Source organism: Adiantum capillus-veneris, chromosome 2, assembly GCF_014529385.1.
Source record: "Adiantum capillus-veneris isolate H3 chromosome 2, ASM1452938v2, whole genome shotgun sequence".
NCBI classification, from domain to species: domain Eukaryota; kingdom Viridiplantae; phylum Streptophyta; class Polypodiopsida; order Polypodiales; family Pteridaceae; genus Adiantum; species Adiantum capillus-veneris.
Genome location: NC_140932.1, coordinates 179,123,383 through 179,146,474, shown reverse-complemented (window position 1 = coordinate 179,146,474; position 23,092 = coordinate 179,123,383). Strand labels below are relative to the sequence as shown.

General features: G+C 42.8%; 2 protein-coding genes across 2 annotated transcripts; both read right to left on the bottom strand.

The window, feature by feature from the left end:
- Positions 1-7,734: 7,734 nt before the first annotated feature.
- On the bottom strand, positions 7,735-18,242 carry LOC147464149 (uncharacterized). The gene is made up of 8 exons (XM_086498259.1): positions 18,228-18,242; positions 17,555-17,951; positions 16,989-17,375; positions 16,872-16,891; positions 16,426-16,787; positions 16,091-16,175; positions 15,965-16,005; positions 7,735-15,805 (listed from the first exon to the last, which is right to left on the bottom strand). The coding sequence occupies exons 1-8, from the start codon at positions 18,240-18,242 to the stop codon at positions 15,739-15,741; spliced, it is 1,374 nt and encodes a 457-aa protein (XP_086354385.1). The 3' UTR covers positions 7,735-15,738.
- A 1,337-nt stretch (positions 18,243-19,579) lies between these two features.
- LOC147464148 (pentatricopeptide repeat-containing protein At4g30700-like) lies at positions 19,580-20,663 on the bottom strand. The gene is made up of 3 exons (XM_086498257.1): positions 20,593-20,663; positions 20,385-20,523; positions 19,580-20,071 (listed from the first exon to the last, which is right to left on the bottom strand). The coding sequence occupies exons 1-3, from the start codon at positions 20,661-20,663 to the stop codon at positions 19,580-19,582; spliced, it is 702 nt and encodes a 233-aa protein (XP_086354383.1).
- Between the last annotated feature and the right edge of the window lie 2,429 nt (positions 20,664-23,092).

The window sequence follows — 23,092 nt, the reverse complement described above, 5'->3', positions numbered from 1 at the left end:
GTGCTCGTTTGAAGTCTAGACGTAGGTACAAATGATTCACATCATGATTGGAGGCTACATGCTCGGGCCGTTTACCACACTTGAGGTCAATACATAACATCCTATGATCCGATTCCGGATTCCATTCACCAAGTGTAAAGCTTTGTATGCATTCTAGAGTGGCTTCTGAGAACAACATATAGTCAATCACGCTAGCACCATTGTGCTTTCTACATGTAAAGTCATTGGTGCCTTGCCATAGAGATACACCATTTGCAATGAGCATTCCGGTACTATTGCACATATGTAGAAGTGACTTTCCATAGTGATCCACTTCTTTTGCATCATTAGAACTTCGATTATACATGTATGAGTCATCCACTCTTCTTGATACATGCGGCATGTCGACTTGTTGTGTGTCGTGTTGTAACATATTTGTGCGAGCATTCATGTCTCCAAAAACAATGACTTCACCTTGATCCTTGTAATGAGCAATGTCTTCCTCTAGTTCAACAAAGGGCTGATCTCTATCCATATTCAAGCGAGCATAAAAGTTGGAGTCATAGTGAGGAATGTAGCAGCCGGCCACAAACATGACTTGACCATTTGGTGGGCTGATTTTCAGCCATAAGTAGCGTTTATACTTATCTTCTTTGACAATGGAAACATCTTTCAAACCCTTTTTGGTCATACATGCTACGCCTCCTTGGCCTCTTCGTTGCTTTGCATTTTTGGCCCACATCAAAGAATGTACATCGTATTTGTCAAATCCAAGAATTCGTTGCGCATCATGCTCCCATGTTTCGACAAGAAGTATCACATCGGAGTCATTGGTAAGCTCATCAATGCCAATTCCCGCATTCCTTGGATACCCGTTACAATTCCAAAAGCTTATTCGCAAGCGTGAGTTGGTCTCATAGATCATGTGTCCCTATTTGTTGGGTGGACTTGCATCCTCCTCAAGTGCCTTTTCTTCTTGAGATGATACCTTAACCTTCTTGCTTCTTTCCTCGTATGCTTTGCGACGTACATTTTGTTGCATAAGAGTGCGATCCTCATATACATTACAACCCGTTCCTTTGAGGTAGATCCAAACATTGTCAAGGATGATCTTTCTCTTTACCTCATCAGCTATGGTACATACAATAGGTCTTTCTCCCGAGCGAGGGACTCCTTGTTTTCCAACTCAATGTGCACCATAAGCCATGATTCCTGACATGCCAAAGTGTGTAGCAAAAAACTCTTCAATAGCAACCGCAAGAGATTGGGGTGTTTCCATGCTTTCCTCCTTGATTCCACGAATGACGATGTTCTTTGAGCGTTTTTGTCGTTCTTGCAATTCTTGAGTGTCCACATTCTCTACATTCTTTGCTTGGACAACGGCTTGCGTGATAGGAGATGTAGAAACCACATTATCCTTACATATATCAGCCCATGATTTGGATGCATTTCTCATTTCACATACATCATGTCGTATTGTATCTATCGTTTCCTCTTTCAATACATGATCACTCTCAACTTTGCTCAAGCGCTCTTTCACTACATTCATGTCCACAAGAGAGCGTTTACATTCTTGAACTTCATTCTCAAGATGCATCAAGCGTGTTGTTTGCGTTTCAAGAACCTTCTTGAGGTGCTCATTCTCCACAACGAGAACTCTTAAAGTACCATTCTCCATTGCAAGTGCGCGCAACTCTTCACCTTGCTTGTTGACGGTTTCTTGTAACGAGATCAAGTAAGCCATGATCATTGCTTCCGTTGTTGTAGACGATGTGGTTGGATTAGCATCCAAATTCCTTGGAGATTTTGCATCATTCTCCATGGCGAGTGTGGCTTTTCCACCCTTGCGAGTTTTGTCTGACATTGCCTTCAAGTCGGCAACAAAAATGCAAAGTTTTGATAGTTTTTTCAGTTCTGAGATGCTGTTATAGCAAAGCCTTCCATTACACAGAAAAATTCTGTCTTTACATCAATGCGTAGAGGGCTTCGTGCTCTTCGATTGAGGCTATAGATCACCTAAATCGGAGTTCGAATGAGTAAGTTATGGTCAAAAGAGTGAACTGCTGTCTACTAGGTCAAAAAACGGCTGTGTGTGGAGAGAGAGAGAGAGAGAGAGAGAGAGAGAGAGCGAGAGAGCGAGAGATGGTGTACAACTTAGCTTCAACTTTATATTTTGCACAAAAAGGAACTTAGAGCTTGCGGAATCAAGTGACAAGATTTGGTTATAGCATCACTAGCACATCGTCTTAGGGTTATGGGAGCCCTCTCACCATCCACCCTCTTACAATGGTAGCCAAACAATAGCCAATGAATCACAAGCAACAAAACAACAACCTTCAATGAAACAAGTCACCTTATGAAGCTGAATGAGTTTGCCAAGCCAAATTGGAGGAGAAGCGTGAGCCTTTGGACATGAATTGCACCCAAAACTACTAATTCATTGATGTTGGGGTAGATACAACAATGGTAGGAAGAATATCTTCTACTCGCACTCACTCAAACTAGCTCAAGCTTTTCTATGCACCAAGGTGATGGTGTATAGAAAGCTTACTCTCTCTTTACAACCAAGATAGAATTGGCGTGTGGTACGCTCAATCTAGTGTGCAATGGTATAGTGATATCTTTTACAAGGAGGAATGGGTTCTATTTATAGGTTTTAGAAGCCTTGATTAGGATTAAGCCTAATCAATTTTATTAGGAAAGATCAAGGATTATGAATTTTAAATGAGAATGGGGTCTCTCTTATCTCTTGAGTCACATGGATGTGGGCTCAAGTAAGAGAATTATTGATGTGGTGAAAGGAGAGAAACTTCCATGGGAGTGAGTGAATTTGGTTTACTTGTGCGGTTGCCTACTCCATATGTTGATAGTGTGGGTGCATTTTTACAAGAGAAGTTAGTTGTTAGTGGTAATAATCACTAGAATTGTTAGTGATACATTTACAATGGGTAGGATGAGTTGATTTGATGAAGGAAGAGGGGTGAATTAAAAGAGAATCATTGAGATGGTGAAGCTTTGAAGAAGCTTGAACTCACCCTTGTGTAGATTGTGGAAAAAATGACCGCTGGTCTTCTTCTTCTTCTTCTTCGCTTCTTTACGCCACCGCCACGGTTGACCACCCCGATGAAAAGAGGATTTGTTGATGAAAAATTCTCACTTTGCAGAAGTTATCATGGTTAATATGCTGAATTTTAGATATTTTTAGGAGAGGTAAATGAAATTGTAACATAGAAGCAATAGAGAGAGACATGGAGAGGGTGTATGTATGTAGAGGTTCATAAAAGAACTATAGGGATGAGAGAGAAGGGTAATGGTGAAGAGGGTGGGAGAAGCCATGGAAATTGCAGGTTTGAGTGAGGGAAGGAGAGGGAGGGATGTGTAAGAGTGAGTAGGTGTGTGGAAGGGTGAGAGAAGACTAAGGGCTACTTGTGAGAAAAGTGGACAGATTGGGTTCCACTAAAAAAATCATAGCTCACCGCTGGTAGCTCCAAAAATCATGAAAAAATTTGAGGTGATTATTCAGAGCGTGGGCTACATTTTCTCTTTTGACCACCGCTCCAAATTGTGAGTGGAGATAGGTGCCAAAATTCTCACCAAAACGCCTGTTTTTATGCCTGCAAAAGTCTTTTAGTGGCCCCCTCTTTTGTTGAATTTGTACAATGCATCCAAGAGTGAGCCCCTCCTTTGTCATATTATAATACAAAGCATCCAAGTTGCCCTTGACCCATGCATGGAGGAGGATTATTGGTGAATAAAGAAATATATACATGGTGGGAGTAGTGTATGGACTATTCATGGACTTTAGCTCAATGAGCACATGGTGTTAGAATAATGAGTAAAAATAATAATAAAAATATGGAGGAGTTATGGATATGGAAAGATATTGAAATCATATGATATGGTCCCTCCTTGAATTATTTTGGGTGAAAGAAGAAAAAGTATGCAAGTAAATAATATAATAAACGTAACCAATGAGTAGAAATCAATTTTTTGTTTTCACGAGGGTGAGGGTGAAAATGTGGGAGTGATTTATATAAAGGAAAAATATGAGATTAGAGTATGTACATATTGGCAAAAAATATAATTATGGTGTAAGAGGATGAAAGAAGGTGTACATAGGTTTAATAAAACACACACCTAAGTAGAAATATTTAAATAAAATACCAAAATAATTATAAAAAATCCCTATATTTAGGCCATATATACAATGAAATATTTACACACAAAGAGGCCATAATATACTTTTTTTTTTTTTTTGGCTCAACTAGCCCAGTGACTAGCTAGCTGAGGGTTTTTAAGAATATATGGGAAAAGCCCCCTAACTCACATACGCCTATGTACAGTGAAATGGTAAGGATAGCCATAGCGTTTGGGTGAATTTGGTAGGGTGGAGTAACTTACTATGGCAATTATGGAGAGCCGAAAAACGGCTATTACCGGCTACTATCTTCCTATTCTGTATTCGAACGAATACATCTACAAAATCTATATCTATGGCATAGTGCCCGACCATATCCTTGAAGCTTCTATGATGTATCGTGGAAATAGCCAGAACCAATGGCTTCCGGGACAAAGCATCTGCCAAAAAAAGTATTTCTCCACACCTTTCAAGGTGGTATCAATGCCACGGTGACCCGTAATGGTGGACAATGGTATTTGATTAAAACCTTTTCCCTCAACGGCTGTGTAACGCACAACAATGTTTCTTCATCAAGTAGCCATCCTGAATGGAATATTCGGCTACTACCTCCCCATTCTGTATTCGAACGAATACATTTGCAAAAGTTGTATCTGTGGCATACTACTCGACCATATCCTCGAAGCTTGTATGATATATCGCGAAAATAGCCAGAACCAACGGCTTACGAAACAAAGCCTCTACCACCAAGTTCTTCTGTCCCTGCACATGGATAATCTGGAAGTGAAACTATGACAAGATGTTTGCCCACCGCATTTGCTTTTCCGATAACTGCTTCTGTGACAAGAAGTAGCGTAAACTCTGGTGATCTGTAAAGACCGTAAAATCGGCTCCGAGTAGGTAATGTCGCCACTGAGTAAGAGCATGGATAACCGCCAAAAGCTCTTTCTCATAAATCTGTGTTGTCAATTACGGCCTTGAAAACAATCGTCTCTCATAGGCAATGACATGGCCTTCTTGCATTAAGACCACACCCAGACTACGACTACAAGCATCACAATATACTTCAAATGACTTCTGTAAATCCAACAAAGTCAAAATTGATCCTATAGTCAATTTCTCTTTCAATGTCTGAAAGGCAGTCACCTCTGCGGGTCCCCATGAGAAAGAGACTCCTTTCTGTGTCAAAATATGCAAAGGGAAAGCAACCTCCGCAAACTTTCTAATGAACCGCTGGTAGTAAGAACATAAGCCCAAGAAGCTTCTAACTTCATGGACATTCTTCAAATCGGGCCAATCACGTATAGTCTCAATCTTGGCCTAGTCCATCTGCACTCTTGATGATGAGACGAAGTGTCTCAAAAAGTGTATCTCTGGTAGGAAAAATTCACTCTTCTTTGCATTAATCACCAACTTGTGATCTTACAATGCTTGAAAGACCTGTAGCAGATGTTCTCTATGTTCTGCCTCATCCTTGGAGAAGACAATAATATCATCAAAGTAAGTGCCAACAAAAGATCTATACTCTCTGAAAATCCTGTCCATCATTCGGTTAAACGATCGTTGGAGCAATGGTAAGGCCAAAAGGCATCACCAAAAATTCAAATAAACCAAAGATCGTCCGAAAAGCTGTCTTGTAGACATCTCCCGGTGTGATTCGGATATGATGATATCCGCTCTTCAAATCGATCTTGCTAAAACAAGAGGATCCCACTACAAGAGGTTGTGTGCTCTTGTGACGCTGCTAGCGACGGAAATACACTGGGTTTTTTATAACCCCCGGTGTCGCTAAAACCGTCGCTACGAGCGTCGCTATATGCGTCGCTATATAGAGACGCTCATAGCGACGTTTACACAGAAGACTATAGCGACGCTCATAGCGACGCTCATAGCGACGCTACAGAGCCATAAATAGCGACGGTTATAGCGACGCCCGAGAGATTTTTTTTTGGTGACAGGGCATTGAATGCCCTGCCACCCATCAACCATATTGTACTTGATTCACTTTTTAAAAAAAGTGCAAGGGTAGATAATAGATCCAAAATAGTCACCCACAAGATGCATTGTTTGCAAAATTGACAATTGTACACATCATAGGCAAAATGAATTGATTGGCAAATGTAATAATGAGAATTGTACAACATCATAGGCATAAAGAATTGATTGGCAAAAGGAACTATGGTGACAAATGTAATAATATACATGGTTCAAAAAGACGTATAAAATCCGTCTCATGATACATAAGCTATGAGAAACCCTAAACTAATGCTATCTAGCTACGACTAAATTGGCGTCGTTTAGTCAGACGTCTCATCGCGTCCAAGCGGCGTATCTGTCGGATTCTGCAAAAAAAGACAATAAGACAGCTTTCAGTAAGTATAAACATATAACGACATTTATAAAACAATACAAAAAATAGAAAAGAGTAAACCCTAATACTAACCATGCTGCCGCGAGAACTGAGAATGTCCATCAGGGCGTTTAAGCCCTTCCTGCCTGCGTACTCGCGCTCGTACGGTGTGGGATCACGTCCTGTCATCGACCACTGTCAAAACATACAAAGATTTCATTATGTTAGAATTAAAAAACTCATAAATCCTAAACTATCGAACATAAAGAGCAATGCAAAAACACTTACAAAATCGGCCTCAAATGATGCCTATCCACCGCTCCCCAAGTGGTGCGAGCTCCCTGCCTCTACTCGCGCTCTGGCTGCATCCTTTTGTTGCTTCCACTTGTCGGGATTCTCGCGCGCTGCTTTCTTCGCATTCTTCCAATCTTCTTTGGCCAGCCAATCTGGCCTGTTCCACCCATTCTTGATTGCTTTTTGCACTTCGGAACGCTTGTGTTTGCAGTATTCGCGCATTCGAATCTTCATCAGGTCTTCATTGAAGCGCTAATCCCGTGTTGGAACGGGAAACTCATCATGAAGTATGCTGATGACTCTGTTTTTTAAATCACTTGGTACTTCACTCCATTTGTTTAGTATGTAGTGTCTAAACAGCTGAGAGCAAAGACCACGCATGCGCGAGATCACCTTCTTGCCGTCATCATCCATGATGATGCCGCCGCTGAAGTCGACGGAGTAAGACAAGCCCTCTGGCCGGTGACGCGTGAACCTGGGTGTCCTGGCAGGGGTCTCTAGCGGCGTGTTGATGGGGGTATGGACGTCAGGTGTCTCCACCAGCGTCTGGGCCCCGAAGTGAAGAGTGTCGAGTGGGGTGGCTCTTGGCGGAGTAGGTAGAGGTGTGTAGCTTCTAGGAACAGTCAGCCGTGCAAAACCTGGCATAGATGGCGATGCTGTGGCTGGTGTGGGGGCGGGCAAAGAAGGGGAGGGTAAAGAGCCTTGTTGAACACGAGGCGGTGTGGAGGCATCGGTGGCGGAATTCCCACAACAACCGCCACCGCCACCACTAGAGCGCCGGTGTCTAGACGAGTGTGAAGCTCGTCTCGTCGACGCCGAAGCTTCGGAGCGCGCCGAATGCTCCGAAAGAGAGGGAGATGCGGATGGAGTAGGAACGCACGATGATGCGCCAGAGCGATGACGCTCCACGTACCACTGTCTCTGCTGCGGTGACAAAGAAGAAAGAAACTCCTCATCATCCATACCTGCATTAAACACACGAATATTTAAACTTAATATTGAATGAATAGAGTAGACAATGATGCAAAGACCATTAAATACAATGACGTAATGACGCATATAAATACAATGACGCAATGAATTGAGTGATAGAAGAGGCAAGTCGAAAACTCAGAATTTTCAATCAAAAGATGTGAGCGCGAGTAGAAAAGAGCGTTATACACCATGGAAGGTACTTAGAGAGCCAGAGCTTTTACAACACGAAGCAAAATTATTCAAATACAATATTTGTGGCTTTAAGAGATCTCTCTCTCATCCTCGCATAACTCAGCATAACTTTCTATATCTATATAGAGCTCTCCGTTTAAACACATATCCTCTGTTTCATTTTGTAGCTCCTCTGCATGCACCCCATATAGAGTAGTAGCATCTTGATCCTCGTCTGGCACCACCGCAGCGGCTTTTGATTGAGCATCTTCTCTGATCTCCTCCATTAATGCCGTTGTGATTGGCACATGGTAGCCTTCATACGTCCTTGCTAGTCGTACATTGCAAACTTACCTTGGTCGCGCAACCCCGAGAGTACTCCCACTCTTCCTCAGTCACTTCGTCACCGCATTGTTGTGCGCTTTTCAATTGGTTGTGCAACCATCTTAAGCTCATGAAGGTTAGTAGGCTCTCCAGAACCGTCGGATAGTGCATCGGTGGTCGTCTTCCCCGTCTCCACTCGATTCGTGCCCTTTGTCGCTCTTGCTTTGCATCCTCATATTGTGAAATCCACTTTTGCATCACTGAATTGTGAAGCATGCAAAATCGGTTGATTTTAGCCTCTAGATCTTCCATCATCTTCTTCTCAACACCGAGATTGCACATGACAATCCCAGATATGCGCTCATCATCTATGGTTCGCCATAGCGTGTCCCGGGCTTTATCAAATCCGTCTAGCCACTCTCCAATGTACACTAGGGATTCTGATACCAACCAACCTTCTGCCATGCTACCCTCCGGACGTGCCTTTTGACGCACATATCCCTTAAGCGTTTTCATGAAACGTTCTAAGAAGAACATCCATCTGGAATGAACTGTGCCAGCTATTTCCACCTCATCAACTATGTGAACAAGAAGATGCACCTGAATGGTTAGCATGGTAGTAGGAAAATGTTTCTCAAACATGCACACAAGCTCCGCAGCATTTAGTTTGGCGAATGGTATGGAGTCTACATTGATCTCCTTTTGTGAGATCCATTGCACCAGCTTTGCAAGTTTGTAGATTGTGTTACGGATGTCGACAGACAAACATCCCTCAATGGAAACCGGTAAAATAAACTGTAAAGTATGTGCAGCAATGATATTAAAGTCCACATTTTATGCAATGATATTAAAGTCCACTATGAACGTACCTGACACATTTTATGCCAATCGTGTGACTTCAAACCGGTAAGCTTTCCTTCTTTAGTAAAACACGTTCGGAGCGAGTGCATTACGCCAGTGGGGGTCCGCAAAAATAAAATGGTCTCTTTTACTTTGCGTTCTTGGGCTCTTGTGAAAATCCATGGTGCTTTAGGGAGTTTTATCGATCCATCAGACGCTGTTTGCGGCCAATATTGCTCCATACGATCCACATTTCTAAGGTCAACTCTGGCTCCCAAAGTATCTTTCTTGCCGGTAAGATGGTCCCATAGTAGATTACCCACATTCTTGAATATGTGCATTGGATCGAGCAAGTGATTGATCATGAGTCGGGGCCAGTATGGTAACTCGTACCATAGAGATAGTCTCTTCATCCCTGGAGGCAATCTGTCATCGCACATCTCCTTTTGCTCTAACCATGCTTGTGCAGACATCCTTGGTGGCTCTCTTCCCAAAAAGCCGTCGCGTAACACATGATTCTCTGGAAGATACGCTTGATGACCTTCGTAGATTTGCTTCTTCAGTGAGGGTGCCCTACGTGCATTCAGTTTAGGTCCACATGTGACACATGCTCTGTATCCGCTTGTTTGAAGCCCTGCATGTATACACATGATAATAGATCAACTATGGGAAAAAACAAGATTTACAGTGTCTTAGTGAGGAGTGTCAATAGATCACCTGAGCATTCTGTTAGCCCGGGATAGTCATGCATGGTCCACATTAGAATGCCTCTGATCAAAGCATTCCGTCGTCCTGTGTGTCGGCTCATATCCACCACCTCTATGCCAATCCACAATTGTTGTAGCTCTTCCAATAGTGGACGAAGATCCGACCATGTTCCATCTATATGTTTCCAGGCTGCGCAATTTGTAGAAATTCGTAGCACACCATCCGAAGATTTATTCTCCTCATGCCATGATGCTAGGGCGGCCATGGACTTACATTCAAAGAAATGCTTGATGCGAGGAAGCAGAGGAAAATGTCGCAAAACCTTTTGTGGAATTTTTGTCCCGTGGAGATCTGCTCGATATCTTTCGGAATCACATTTCGGACACTTCTCCATGTCTATGTATTCCCCTCTGAAAAGAATGCAGTCATTAGGACAAGCGTGGATAGAATTGTAATCCATCCCCAAGTTTCGCAAAATCTTTCTTGCTTCATCTCGGGAATCTGGCATCACATTGTCAGCTGGTAGTATGTGCTCTTTAAGCAATCTACACAACATAAAAATACGATACAGTCGTGTAAAAATCTATCAGATCATTATACATTTAGAGTTTTATTAAAGTAAACTAATTGTAATAGATTACCTGAAAAGCGCTGTGACGCTAGTGTCACTCCATCCAAACTTTGCCTGCATGTTGAGAAGAACCAGGAGTGCTTTCAATCTAGACATACGTGCTTCATTATACAATGGCGTATCGGCTTCACTTTTCATATCATCATAGATAAGCCTTTCTGAATCCATGATCGTCTCGATCATTTCATCAATCTCGGGCTCAAACATTGCCTCGTTGGGAATGTGCTCTGCATGATCATCCCCCGAGCTGTCAGAGGCTACATCTTATGGCCTCACATATGCTGCTTGACCAAAGCGCCTGCGAACACGTCTATTGGGTTGCAAGATTGCTGCTTGTTGGCCAGCGTCAGAGTCCGACGAGTTATAATTGGCAACAACTCGATCTATAATAGATGGATCGAACTCTCCAAATTCGCGAACGTGCTGCAAAGAAACACGTCTTGTCCGTCGCACAGCATGCTTGCATTGATTACAAGGACATAAGACCCTCGTTGAGAGATAGGTGTTTCGGTTGGACGGTCCCACATCCTCGTCACTACTCATAATGAAGATAAAAATCTTATAACCTGGACAACAAATTTAATATTCTATTGGCATTCTTCGTCTTATCTCTCTCTCTCTCTCTCTCTCTCTCTCTCTGTACCTCACATTCTCTAGTCATGTCCAATCCCCGCACACCTCGGTCTAGAGGTGCACGAAGATTAGAACCACCGGGTTATAATCTCGTCTTTATTGGTCAATACCTATATTTGTGGGTACAAGAAATCTACACACCCACGTCTACATGATACTGCATGTAGTGGACAAAACCCCTTTGCCTCTTCTCTAGCTGTAGCACTTCACAGCATCTTAACATCTTTTCACAGTAGATCTTTTCACTGTTTGTCTAACTCTAAACCCTAAACCGTAAGTAATTCTTGCGTGGACTCGATCTAACGTAAATAAGCGTAAATCTAACTAAAAATAAACCTAAATCTAATTTAACGTAAGTTTACATCTAACCTAATCTTTAACGTCTTTTGGGATAGTTTCCTACGACGTTAAAACTCTCTTCTTCTTGTGTGTGTGTGTGTGTGTGTGTGTGGGTAAACCTAAATAAACCTAAGTCTAATCTAATATAACATAAATCTAAATCTAACGTAAATTATGTTATATTAAAAACAAAGAACTAAACTAACAGGGATTATAAGAACCTTAAAACTGATTTAACACATAATTTTTCACATAACTCGGCAAGAGTTGGCATTCTCATCACTAAAGATGTGAGAGTTAACTTCCGGCGGTGACGCTGCCTCATCTCCATCCACATCTGACGACAGCAATTGGCTCTTTAGACCGTTCTTGCTCTTGTTACTAACTTTGAAGTTGCTGTTGAATGACTAGAGGTTGTCTAGATGGTCATTGTGTCGGGGATGTAGTGACTCTTGCCGCCCTGAAGATCCACCTTCTTCCCTATCTTTTGAAGACATTTTACAAGTACTTTTGGATCGACAGAGCCCACCATGAGTGAAGGCAGCAATACCCTATATTCCATTGAGGGTTTTCTTCACCCGCTTCATGCAGGCATCGCAGTCTATGGAGACCTAAATCTAATCTAATATAACGTAAATCTAAATTTAGCGTAAATAAACGTAAATCTAGTTAAAAATAAACCTAAATCTAATCTAATTTAACTTAAATAAACCTAAATCTAATTTAACGTAAGTCTACATCTAACCTAATCTTTAACGTCTTTTAGGATAGTTTCCTACGACGTTATAACTCTCTTCTTCTTGTGTGTGTGCGCGTGTGTGGATGTGTGTGCCAATAAAAGGAGATAAATGGTATAACCTTTCTATCACCCATGCCAACTATGATAGATTGATTATGCCATTTCCCTCTTGAATAATAGGTCTTGAGTTCAGCTCCTCGTCGGCTAGATCTTTAGGTCTTTTAATTTTAATTAGTTTCCTACGACGTTAAATTAGTTTCTCTCTCTTTCTCTCTCAATGTGTGTGCGTTTTTTTGGATCGTATGCATGTTTTCTCTCTCTTTTCCTCTCTCAATGTGTGCGTTTTTTGTTTATGCATGTTCTCTCTCTCTTTTCCTCTCTCAATGCGTGCGTTTTTTGTTTATGCATGCTCTCTCTCTCTTTTCCTCTCTCAATGTGTGTGTGCATTCTTTGTTTATGTATGTGTGTGTGCGTTTTTGTTTATGTTTGTACTCCCTCTCTCTCTCTCTCTCTCTCTCTCAAAAACACTGTGTGTGTGTGTATGTGTGTGTGTGTGAGAGAGAGAGAGGGAGAGAGAAAGAGGGGAAGGGAACATGAGAATGAGGAGAGGGAAGGAGCATACCTGGCTCTCCTTCCTCTCCTCGTGTGTGTGTGTGTGTGTGTGTGTGTGGAGAAGAGAGAGAGAGAGAGAGAGAGAGGGAGAGCGTTACCTGCTCCTTGCTTGAGGGCGTCGAAAAACTCAGATCTGAGATCTGAATTTTTGGGCGCGCTCGGTTATTTTTTTAGCCCAGCCGGCGTCGCTATGAGCGTCGCTATAAGCGTCGCAAATTTCTTTGTAAATTTGCGACGCTCATAGCGACGCCGGGATTTTTTTTTTGAGCGTCGCTGTGTGAGCGTCGCTAATATGAATAGCCTCTTGTAGTGTCCCTATAGTCGGTTTAGAATATCATCGATCCTAGGAATCGAAAATCTATTCTTGATGGTGATTTTGTTGAGAGCTCTGTAATCAATGCACATTCTCCAAGATCCGTCTTTCTTCAAAACCAACAACACCGGAGAGCAATAAGGTGAAGTACTCGACTGGACAAGACCCCTTTCTAAGAGGTCTTTCACTTGGTCCATAATCTCTTCATTCTGGGCTCGGCTCACACGGTAAGGTGGCTGGTTCCGTGGTGTGCTTCCAGGTATCAGATCACTGGTATGATCCTCAGGACGAGATAGTGGCAACTCACCTGGCAGCCCTCTGAAAAGCAATCAACATGAGTGTGAAGAAAATCTTGGCGTTCTTTTTCGACCTTCAATCATCATTCAATTCTCTCCAGAAAATTGAGTAAAGAAACTGAATTTCATCAAGTATAATCTCTGTGCCCTTCATTTTTCAAAGTCGCTTCCTCAGTCCAATAGTTAATCACGGCGTTGTTCTTGTGGTACCAAGAGATCCCGAGGAGGACGTCACAACCTCCTAAGGGCATTATGTAGAAGTCCTTGTGCCCTAAACACCCCTGACATTGCAAACGAAGTTTGCCAATGATCGATGTGATGTCACCATCCCGTCTGGGTGTCGGTAGAACTGCCTCTGCATGTGGCCTCAACCTATCCATCTGCCTTGTCTGCCACATTCCTCTGCTGCTCTAGAACTCTCTGGCCTGTCTTTAGTCTGTTCTTGATGTGCCTTTTGGGGCACTTTGAAGAGATGTGTCCCAATTCCCCGCAACCAAAACACTTCCCCTCTTTGAGATAGATAGCCCTTTCTCTAAGAGTCTATCAGGGACGTGTATCTTTCTTTTCTTTAACCTGGAAACTCTCTCCTTCTACTTTCATTTTTAGAAGTCTGTTGGGTTCTCTGAGTCATGATTTCATATGTGGGATAAGTCAAATTGCCTGAATGTATCACAAAACACCGTTTCACATGACCCATCAATTCTTGAATAGAATTCGACTTCTGTTCCAAGCAGTAGTCTCAGATCTCTGTAAGAAGTCCATAGCAAAACTGCTCAATCTGTTCCTTAAACGAGACCTTCTTAAATGAAGAAGTTGGTAGAAAAGAGTTCCAAAATCTCTCGCAACAATAAGCATCCAAAGAATCTCCCTTGGTCATCCAAAGATGATTCCAAGCGGTTCGTATATGTCGTTCATACTCCCGAATCAGCCAAGAAGAAATAAAGAGCCTTTTGAATTTCAACCATGTAACTGGAGCTACCTTCATTAGAAGAAGAGTGGACCACCATGTTCGAGCATCTCGGAACCCAAAAAGGGTTCAAATTTAATCGACTGTCCACCTTCTTTAAAATCTTTTGTTTTCTTGCTCTTATCTTCGAGGAATTCATATTGGTTGGCTTTATAAAAATGTATCTTCTTTGCATAAAACATGTGATCGTCAGAGTCTGAACTATCTGAGGATGACTCCTCTGTAGAATTGTCAAAAATTGGGTGAAATTTAGCCTTCTTTGTCTTTCTCTTGCCCTTTCTGAAGCTTTGCTTTTTGCTTCGCTTGTCCATGTCTTTCGGCGAGTACAGGCTCTGCTTTTTCGTACTCGTCTGTCTTTTGGGCTTTCCTCTCTACCTAAGAGGAGAAGCAATGGCCACACGCCATCTTGAGTAAATCTTATCAGTCGGGTAATTCTTCAGGTGTTTCGCCAATCTCGAGTCCCTGAAGTACTGAATCAATCTGTTCACACATATGGCAATCTAAAGTTGACGTTTGTGCTCCTTCCTGACAACTTGTCCAAAAAAAAAATGACTCAAATCTTCATTCTTTTCTTCAGTTTCTGTGTCAGATTTTCAACTTTTCTTTGCCTTCCCACTGAGAGGTGTCATCTCTGTCAGATTCTTTACGAGAACCTGTGTGCGCTGCAAAAAGGATCGGATCCTCCATAGTAGAAGAATCTTTCTGTGCTCTGATACCACTGTAACAAACTTGGACACCCAAAGTCAAGATTCTACCGCGAGAAAACAAAGATTCACTTCAAAAATACTTCACACTTCAAATCATAGTTCAAAAATGAGTCGACACGGCCTGACGTAGTTCCATGCCAAGAGGTATTGGCCCCAAAGACTGGCATCCCTTTCGGTAATTCCTTTTATATGAATCTTTGAGCAAAGTAGAACTCTCACGGGTGCTCGCTCTCAGCCTCTGCGTCCAGATGCTCTGCTGAGAGAGCCCCCTTGGTCTCATTATAAAGGTTACAAGGGATGCTAAAAGCAGAGCCCCAAAAGCTGCCAACTATTAAAAGCTTGTAAAATAAAGCATCTATTCCCAAAAGCTTCTCAATTAGCTTACGTAGAGTTTTCGACTTGCGTAAAAGCATTTTCTGTACAGCTGTCCGCAAATCACGAAATTTTCGTACGCATGCCACGTCAACCTATTAGCGGGAATCACAGCATGAAACCCGGAACTGCCGCGTCAACATCTTTTCCGCATTTCTCGGTGCTGCCAACCGGGGTGTGTGTGTGTCTGCTGCCCCACTCAAAGTGTGTCCAGGGGCCAGCCATGTCACCCTTTTGTGACCGGGGGGAGGGGGGGATCCCTCCCCCTTTTATTATCGTATAGATAAACTTGGGAAGCAAGATTACTATGCAAGCAGATCCATGTGTTTCACAACAAGCAAATATAAAATTTACCTGAATAAGGTAGGTTTCGCACGTAGGCTATGGCAGGGTTGAGCTACCATCAGCCTCATTTGTCTTGTAGCAAAAACGAAGGCAAGGCAATCCTAACTCTATCGATTTTGGCCGAATTACGATAACTCTGTCGCTCTCTCTCCTCCATTTCGCCTTCTCTCTCTTGCTATGTTGTCGACTTTCAGCGTTTTCATGCACATCAGCCAAAATTGATTTCGTCACCGTAAACACTGCCACAGCAACGTGCGAATGCTCTCTAAGACCTGCAATATCAAGCATAATTTAAGAACTACATGATTCACATCTGCCATGGACAAGATGACTTTTGGCTATAGAAACAAAAGCCACCTCAAAGACAAAGTGCGGACACACTATTGGGTGCTGGTACAGGTGCCTTGCCGGTACAGGTGCCTCGATACAAGCGCCAGAATAGCTACCGGTACAAGCATCGGAAATTCAAAAATTAAAATTTTAAAAAAGTTGATCTTCCTCTTGATTTACCTACACATATACCGACGCCCACCATTGACACCGGTAATTTGACGTCGGAAAGCGAGCTCTTGTAGTGATATATGCTCGAATACGCACGCTTGCCACTGGCGACGAGAGAGAAGGTATGATGAGCTGATCCCATCTTTATCCACAACCACGACCTCACCCGGGTTTTTATCTCTCTCTCATACTCGGTTTCAATGAGATCAAGGACACAAGTTTCTGAAGCAAAAACAACAGCACCATTTTTCCATCTGCCCATCATAAGGGGCCGAAAGCCGTACGGATCTTCAAGGAGACAAGTTTCTGAAGCAAAAACAACAGCACCATTTTTCCATCTGCCCATCATAAGAGGCCGAAAGCCGTACGGATCTTGAACAGCAACGAGCTTGTCCTCTGAAAGAAAAACCAGCAAGTAGGCACCCTCTATCTGCTCGCATGCATGGATGATTCTCGCAAGCAGATGCTGATCCCTCGAGGTGGCGATGAGATGCAAAATGACCACTGTATCAGATGTCGTGTTGAATATGGAGCCACTTTCTTCAAGCTGAACCTGGAGATGCTTGTAATTCACAAGGTTTCCATTGTGGGCTAGACCAAGAGATCCAAAGCAGTAGCTTTAGACAAAGGGCTGCACGTTGCCGACAACAGAAAGACCTGCCGTGGCATATCGCACATGGCCAATTGCTGAACTTCCAATAAGCTTGGCCTGCTTGGACCCATTGAAAACATCAGAGACTAATCCTAAATTTACCTCTGCCTGTAGAGAGGTCTCGTTGGATGTCACTATGTCCGCCCCTTCTTGCCCTCTTGTGTTGCAGAGCATGGAGAGCTAGATAGTAGAGCCTGCTCGCCTCTGCATCACCGTACACTCCAACAACCCCGCACTCTTCGTGCATGCGATCTTCCTCGTCCACCTCTCCACTGACCTGTTCTTGTAAGGCAGCTGCCAAAGGATTCTTAGCAGACTCTTCAACCCCACCATTGTAGCTTTGTTTGCAGGTCGCGGAGACTCTGAGACGAAGAAAAGCTCCCTCTAGGGTATCATTGCGGCCGGGGCTTGCAAGAAACAGCAAGCTTCTTTTCCCGAAAATTTGAGAGAGGCCAACTTCGGTTGGCACACGTGGAAGGGCAAGCAAAGCTATGCTCCAGGGAGCACAGCAGAGAATTGTTGGCCATCAAACTAGCCAAAAAGATGCAGGAAAAACCATCGATGAGAGAGGGAGAGAGACACACACACACACACTTGAAAGCCAAATATTAACCCTTCTTGACCGGGAGCAGACTGGCCCTCTGCATGCCTTCGGGATGGGTCTTTACCGGCTGCTCTAGACAGCGGAATCGTCCAAGTTGCACTAGGACGACGGGGAATCCTACCACGGTCACTCAAAGGTGAGGTCTCAGATGTTTTCAAAAGTGGAGATCGGGCCAGGGGACCATTGTTCACAAAGGTTTCCATGATCCCATTCCCTCTTTCTCGTCGCCTTGAAGATACAAGGACTTCTGGAGTATTAACTGGTGAGCCAATTAGCACCTCCACTGCCCAATCAGACCTTTGTTTGGAAGTATCATCTTTTGATTTCAGTTTATGCTTTCCAAAGTCTGGTCCAGGACTTGTGCCATCTGTAGTTCCCCCTATGCCCCAAATGTCCTCCTTCTTTAGCTCATCTGCATCATCAGCTCCTCCCAAGACCAGCCGTTGGTGAGGAAAAGGTCTCTGAGCTCAAGCCACCCAATCGTGCCATGCAATCCTTCTTCCACCGTGTAGACAGAGCTCATAGGCAGATCACGATGTGTTTCTCTACCACTGATGAAGATCACGACACACTAGATACAACTAGAGTGCTTCGTTAGCCGCTGAGTCCGAGGGTAAGAGAAAACAAGAACCTCTAGAAGACAAAAACTTGGGGGGCAGGGAGAGACCCATATTGAAATCTTAGCAAGCTCTTTCAAACCAAAAGGCAGCTGTCAATCTTTGGTAATCACAAGGTACCTCATAGTGATCCATAGTTACATGCATACGCCCCCCTCTAGATGTCAATGAGGCATCCTCTCCTTGTTGCCGTAACTCTTCTAAATTTTTCTCGAGCAAAATGTTGAAAACTATATATGCCATTTCAAAATTTCTCAAGTAAAAAAATTTATGAAAGGATGAGAGAGAGAGAGAGAGAGAGAGAGAGAGAGGCCACCGATTGCCATGGTTCAAAGGTGTACCTCGAAAGAATGAGATACCGATCGTAGTGCTTCAGAGGGGTACCTTGCAGAAAACCACGAGGAGGGTTAGAGGTTTGTCAAGCTCAATGTTCGTAAGCATACAAGATGTCAATGTTATTAATTGTTTGTTGTTCCAATTTTTATGTTTCAAAACAAAAACAAAACATGCAAGTTTCCTTGCATGGGGGAGTTTGCACAGTCCTCCCCAATTTTTATAATATGAGGGAACGTGCCATTCCCACGGCAGCGTGCAATTCTCAGTGTGTTCATTAACTGCGTTCGCAGTGTCAAAAATTTCAAAAATCACAGAATGATAATGCTTACTCACCGCGCGATTGAATGTCTGTCGTCGATGCACCTTGCATCAACGATGTTGGGCATCTCCTGCTCTTAACCCGCTGCAAGAGACGACAATGGAGGATGAAGGAGATAAGCTTGTGACTATTTGGGTGGAGGAACTTTAGGAAGAAGCGGGAATTTTTATATTTCAGCTTGTGTCAATTCAACCTATCAAAATTCACTCGTCGCTTCATACGTCCAAATATGGTGGAAGCAAGAACGATGGTGCTCAACTGTGAAAGGCACTTTGCATTTGATGAAAATAGCCAAGCACTTCCTGGCCCTGATCTTGTTGGGCATATCTCGCAATCAATGCATTCGAAGAGACTGCATCCCGGACATAAAGCTCGTCAAGAACTTGTTGTGCTTCGGAAAGTACACTACACTTGGCATACATGTCAACCAAAGCATTACCAAGCACGACATTTTTGTTGAACAGTCCCCGACTAACAAGCTCATCATGAATTTGTTTTCCTGTGTCGACGTCTTTCAAAGTGCCACATGCCTTCAAAATGCAAGCATAGGTGACTGCATCTGGAGAGAAGCCCTCGCTTTGCATCCGCTGGAAACATCCCAATGCTTCTTGGCCCTGCCCCTATTGGGCATAAACTGCAATCAATGCATTCCAAGAGACTGCATCTCGATCAGGAAGCTCGTCAAGAACTTGTTGAGCTTTCAAAAGTACACCACACTTGGCATACATGTCAACCAAATCATTGCCAAGCATGACAGTTCTTTGCAACAGCCCCTAATTGACAATCTCATCGTGAATTTGTTTGCCCATACAATGTCTCACATAATGCCACATGCCTTCATAATGCAAGCATAGGTGACTGCATCTGGAGAGAAACCCTCACTTCGCATACAATGGAAACAATTCCAAGCTTCCTGGCCCTGGCCTTGTTGGGCATATACTGCAATTAATGTAGTCCAAGAGATGACATCTCGGTTGGGAAGCTCGTCCATAACTTGTTGTGCTTTCCAAAATACACCACAATCAGCATACATGTATACCAACGCATTGCCAAGGACGACATTCTTCTCCAACAACCTCTGACTAGAAATCTCGTCATGAATTTGTTTACCCAGATCAACGTCTTGAATAATATCGCATGCCTTCAAGGCACAAGCATAGGTGACCACATCCAGAGACAGGCCCTCGCGTCGCAAGCGATGAAAACAGCCCAGAGCTTTGTGACCCTGCCCATGTCGGGCATATCCTGCAATAACTGCAGTCCGATCGACGACATCCCAGACTGGAAGCTCATCACAACTTGTTGTGCCCTGACAAGTGCACCGCACTTAACATACATACTAGCCAACAAGCTATGTAGCTTGTGAACTGCTTGTGGAGAAGATCGAATTGCTCCTGAGTGTGCCACGTGGGTTACTGAGAGGACAGGGATGCGATTTCCAAAACTTGTTGTGCTTTCCAAAGTACACCACAATTAGCATACATGTATACCAACGCATTGCCAAGCACGACATTCTTCTCCAACAACCTCAATCATCGTTTTTACTTTCTCTGGAAGGAGAAAATTCCACCTGTAATTACTAGCATAAACTGCACTTAATTAAATAAACAACGAACACGGACCAACTTCTTTGTATTGCTTTCCATCACCATATTGGGGTCCATGAGGTCGAACAAGGGAAACCCCCCGCACCCAAGCTCAAGCAAGTCCCCGCCTCTATCGACTCCTACAAAAGATGTTTCTTTCTCTGCATCAGGCAACCTTCAACGAAGCAGCCGAGAACGGTGGCAATGGATTCTCATCTTCCAGGCTTCTGTGACGACAATGAACCCATTTGCACTCACTTTCTCTGCGTGCATCAGCCTACAAAGGCTATACTCTATCTGTGCTTTCGTTTCCATGGTTTTCGGCTTTGCTTCACACACACACACACACACACACACACACACACACACACACACACACACACACACACACACACACACACACACACACACACACACACACACACACACACACACACACACACACACACACACACACACACACACAGAGCTCCCTTCAGCTGCAGCAGGCACCGTCTCTCTTGTCCATCTTTGTGAAAGAGAGAGTCAAAACGAAAATTGGGTATATGTTAATGTTAGAGAGAGAGAGATAGAGAGAGACTTACTTGTGACAAGCAATTAGGGGTCGAGAAGCAAGTGTAGCACGGAAAATGCATTGATTTTGTGTTGATGTTATTATAACGGATGATCAGAAAAGCGTCGCGTGAAAAGCAGGCAGGCAAGGGTCAAGAGCACTTGGCATAATAAAAGCCATTGGCAAGGGAATTTTTTTTATTTTGATGTAGCGCTGAGTGCTGGATTACTGAGAGGCCACGTGGATTACTGAGAGGCCACAGATTTCAAATTGGGTACTACGCTAGCGAAAAGCAGGCAGGCAAGAGTCAAGAGCACTTGGCATAATAAAAGCCATTGGCAAGGGATTTTTTTTTATTTTGATGTAGCACTGAGCGTTGGATTACTGAGAGGCCACGAATTTCAAATTGGGTACTATGCTAACGAAGTAATCAGTATGCCCGCTCAATTACAGTAGTACAGAACTAAAGAACACTAAATACAATCAGTACGTCGGAAGAAAGGGAGCATAAGATACACAAATCGGGATTCAGATATCAAATATATATATAAAAAAAAAAATCATACCAAGAGGACGGTCAGAAGTTTTTTCGGGGGGGGGGGGGGGGGGGGGGGGGGGGAAGGGCTTCTGCTAGGAAAGTGATTCAACTGATTAACACAAGTATGGAGGTGTGAAACAGTGAGAGTGACTAAGTTGTGTGTGTGTGTGGGTGTCTATATATATATATATATATATATATATATATATATATATATATATATATATATATATATATATATATATATGAGAACAAAGATAGAGCTAGCCTTGCTTGGGGGACGTTGCTATAGAACATAACAGGATATATGTAGATTAACATCAAGCATCTAGCACTGAAGCATATTTAAAAAAGGATTGCATATATGATGATTGATTACCTCTATAGTTGTCTGTAAAATGATCAAATTTCAGGCATTAACGAACTTTTAAAGTAATTGTATGTGTATTTATTACTCTAAATCAAGCGTAGTCAAATTTTTGTCATATTTCTCATAGAACCTAAGGGGGGGGGGGAGAGAGAGAGAGAGAGAGAGAGAGAGAGAGAGAGAGAGAGAGAGAGAGAGAGAGAGAGAGAGAGAGAGAGAGAGAGAGAGAGAGATGGGTTGTCACAGTCCGAGGGAGCAAGGAGTCTTGGCTATTGATCACTTAACCTCGTGCAAAACATATCTAAGGAGAAAAACGATCGGATAAAGGGTTGTCCTCGTGCTACATAATGGTTATGCAGAGGAGAACATTGGGTTGTAATATATAAGATGCATTGCCAAGCAAGGACATACGTAGTTTCACATAAACCACTTAGGAAGAAAATAAACAATACAGAGTGCATTGAGTACTCCAATACACAAGTTGAATTACCAAACTGTGAGAAAAGAAGTGCAAGTCTATTTGATATATAGATTCGATGATCGAGATTGAGCATGCCCTAGTGAGGAAAACATGTGGCTAAACTAAACTTAAGGAAGCTTTGACAAAAAATACAAAAAGCATCAACAAACTATAAAAATTGAATTGCACTAGTAATCGTGTACAGGTGTCGTCCAATGGAGGACAGTGTTTGAATCAATCTACATAAAAGCCATGTGAATAGTTAAACATTTTGTCTCGTGGTTAGGCGTAAAGTGAAAATGCTAAATATACATTGCACGTCATGCATAAGTGCCATATAAAAGTATGGTTTGAGAGTTGACATTGTGGTCTCTCCAAAAATTATAAGAAACTGAAGCCGTGCCCTGCCTCATAGGATTTATGTGTTGAGCCAAGCAAACACATAGGCATGGGGAATTGGATACAGATAACGGAACTTGCAGTGTTGTCGAGTTGAAGTCGTGGTTATGCAGACGAAATGTCCACTGTTGTGAATATATATCCTTTCTGTCACACACAAAACAAGAGTTAACACCGATACAAAAGAAGTAAGATATATATTGAACTTAAAGAGAAGCAGAGCAAACTTTATCTTCTATGTCATAGACGGTGTAGGGTTTATTGTGATAATGATTTCTTAGTTCATAAGCTCCGGTGCAATCACTACAATAGAATCGCTCAATCTGTAGAGAGGAGGTTGATTTAAAGAGAGATTTAAATTAAAAAGAAATAGAGATAACTTTATATTCTACGTCATAGAGATGACATTCCAGACAGAAAGCTCCTC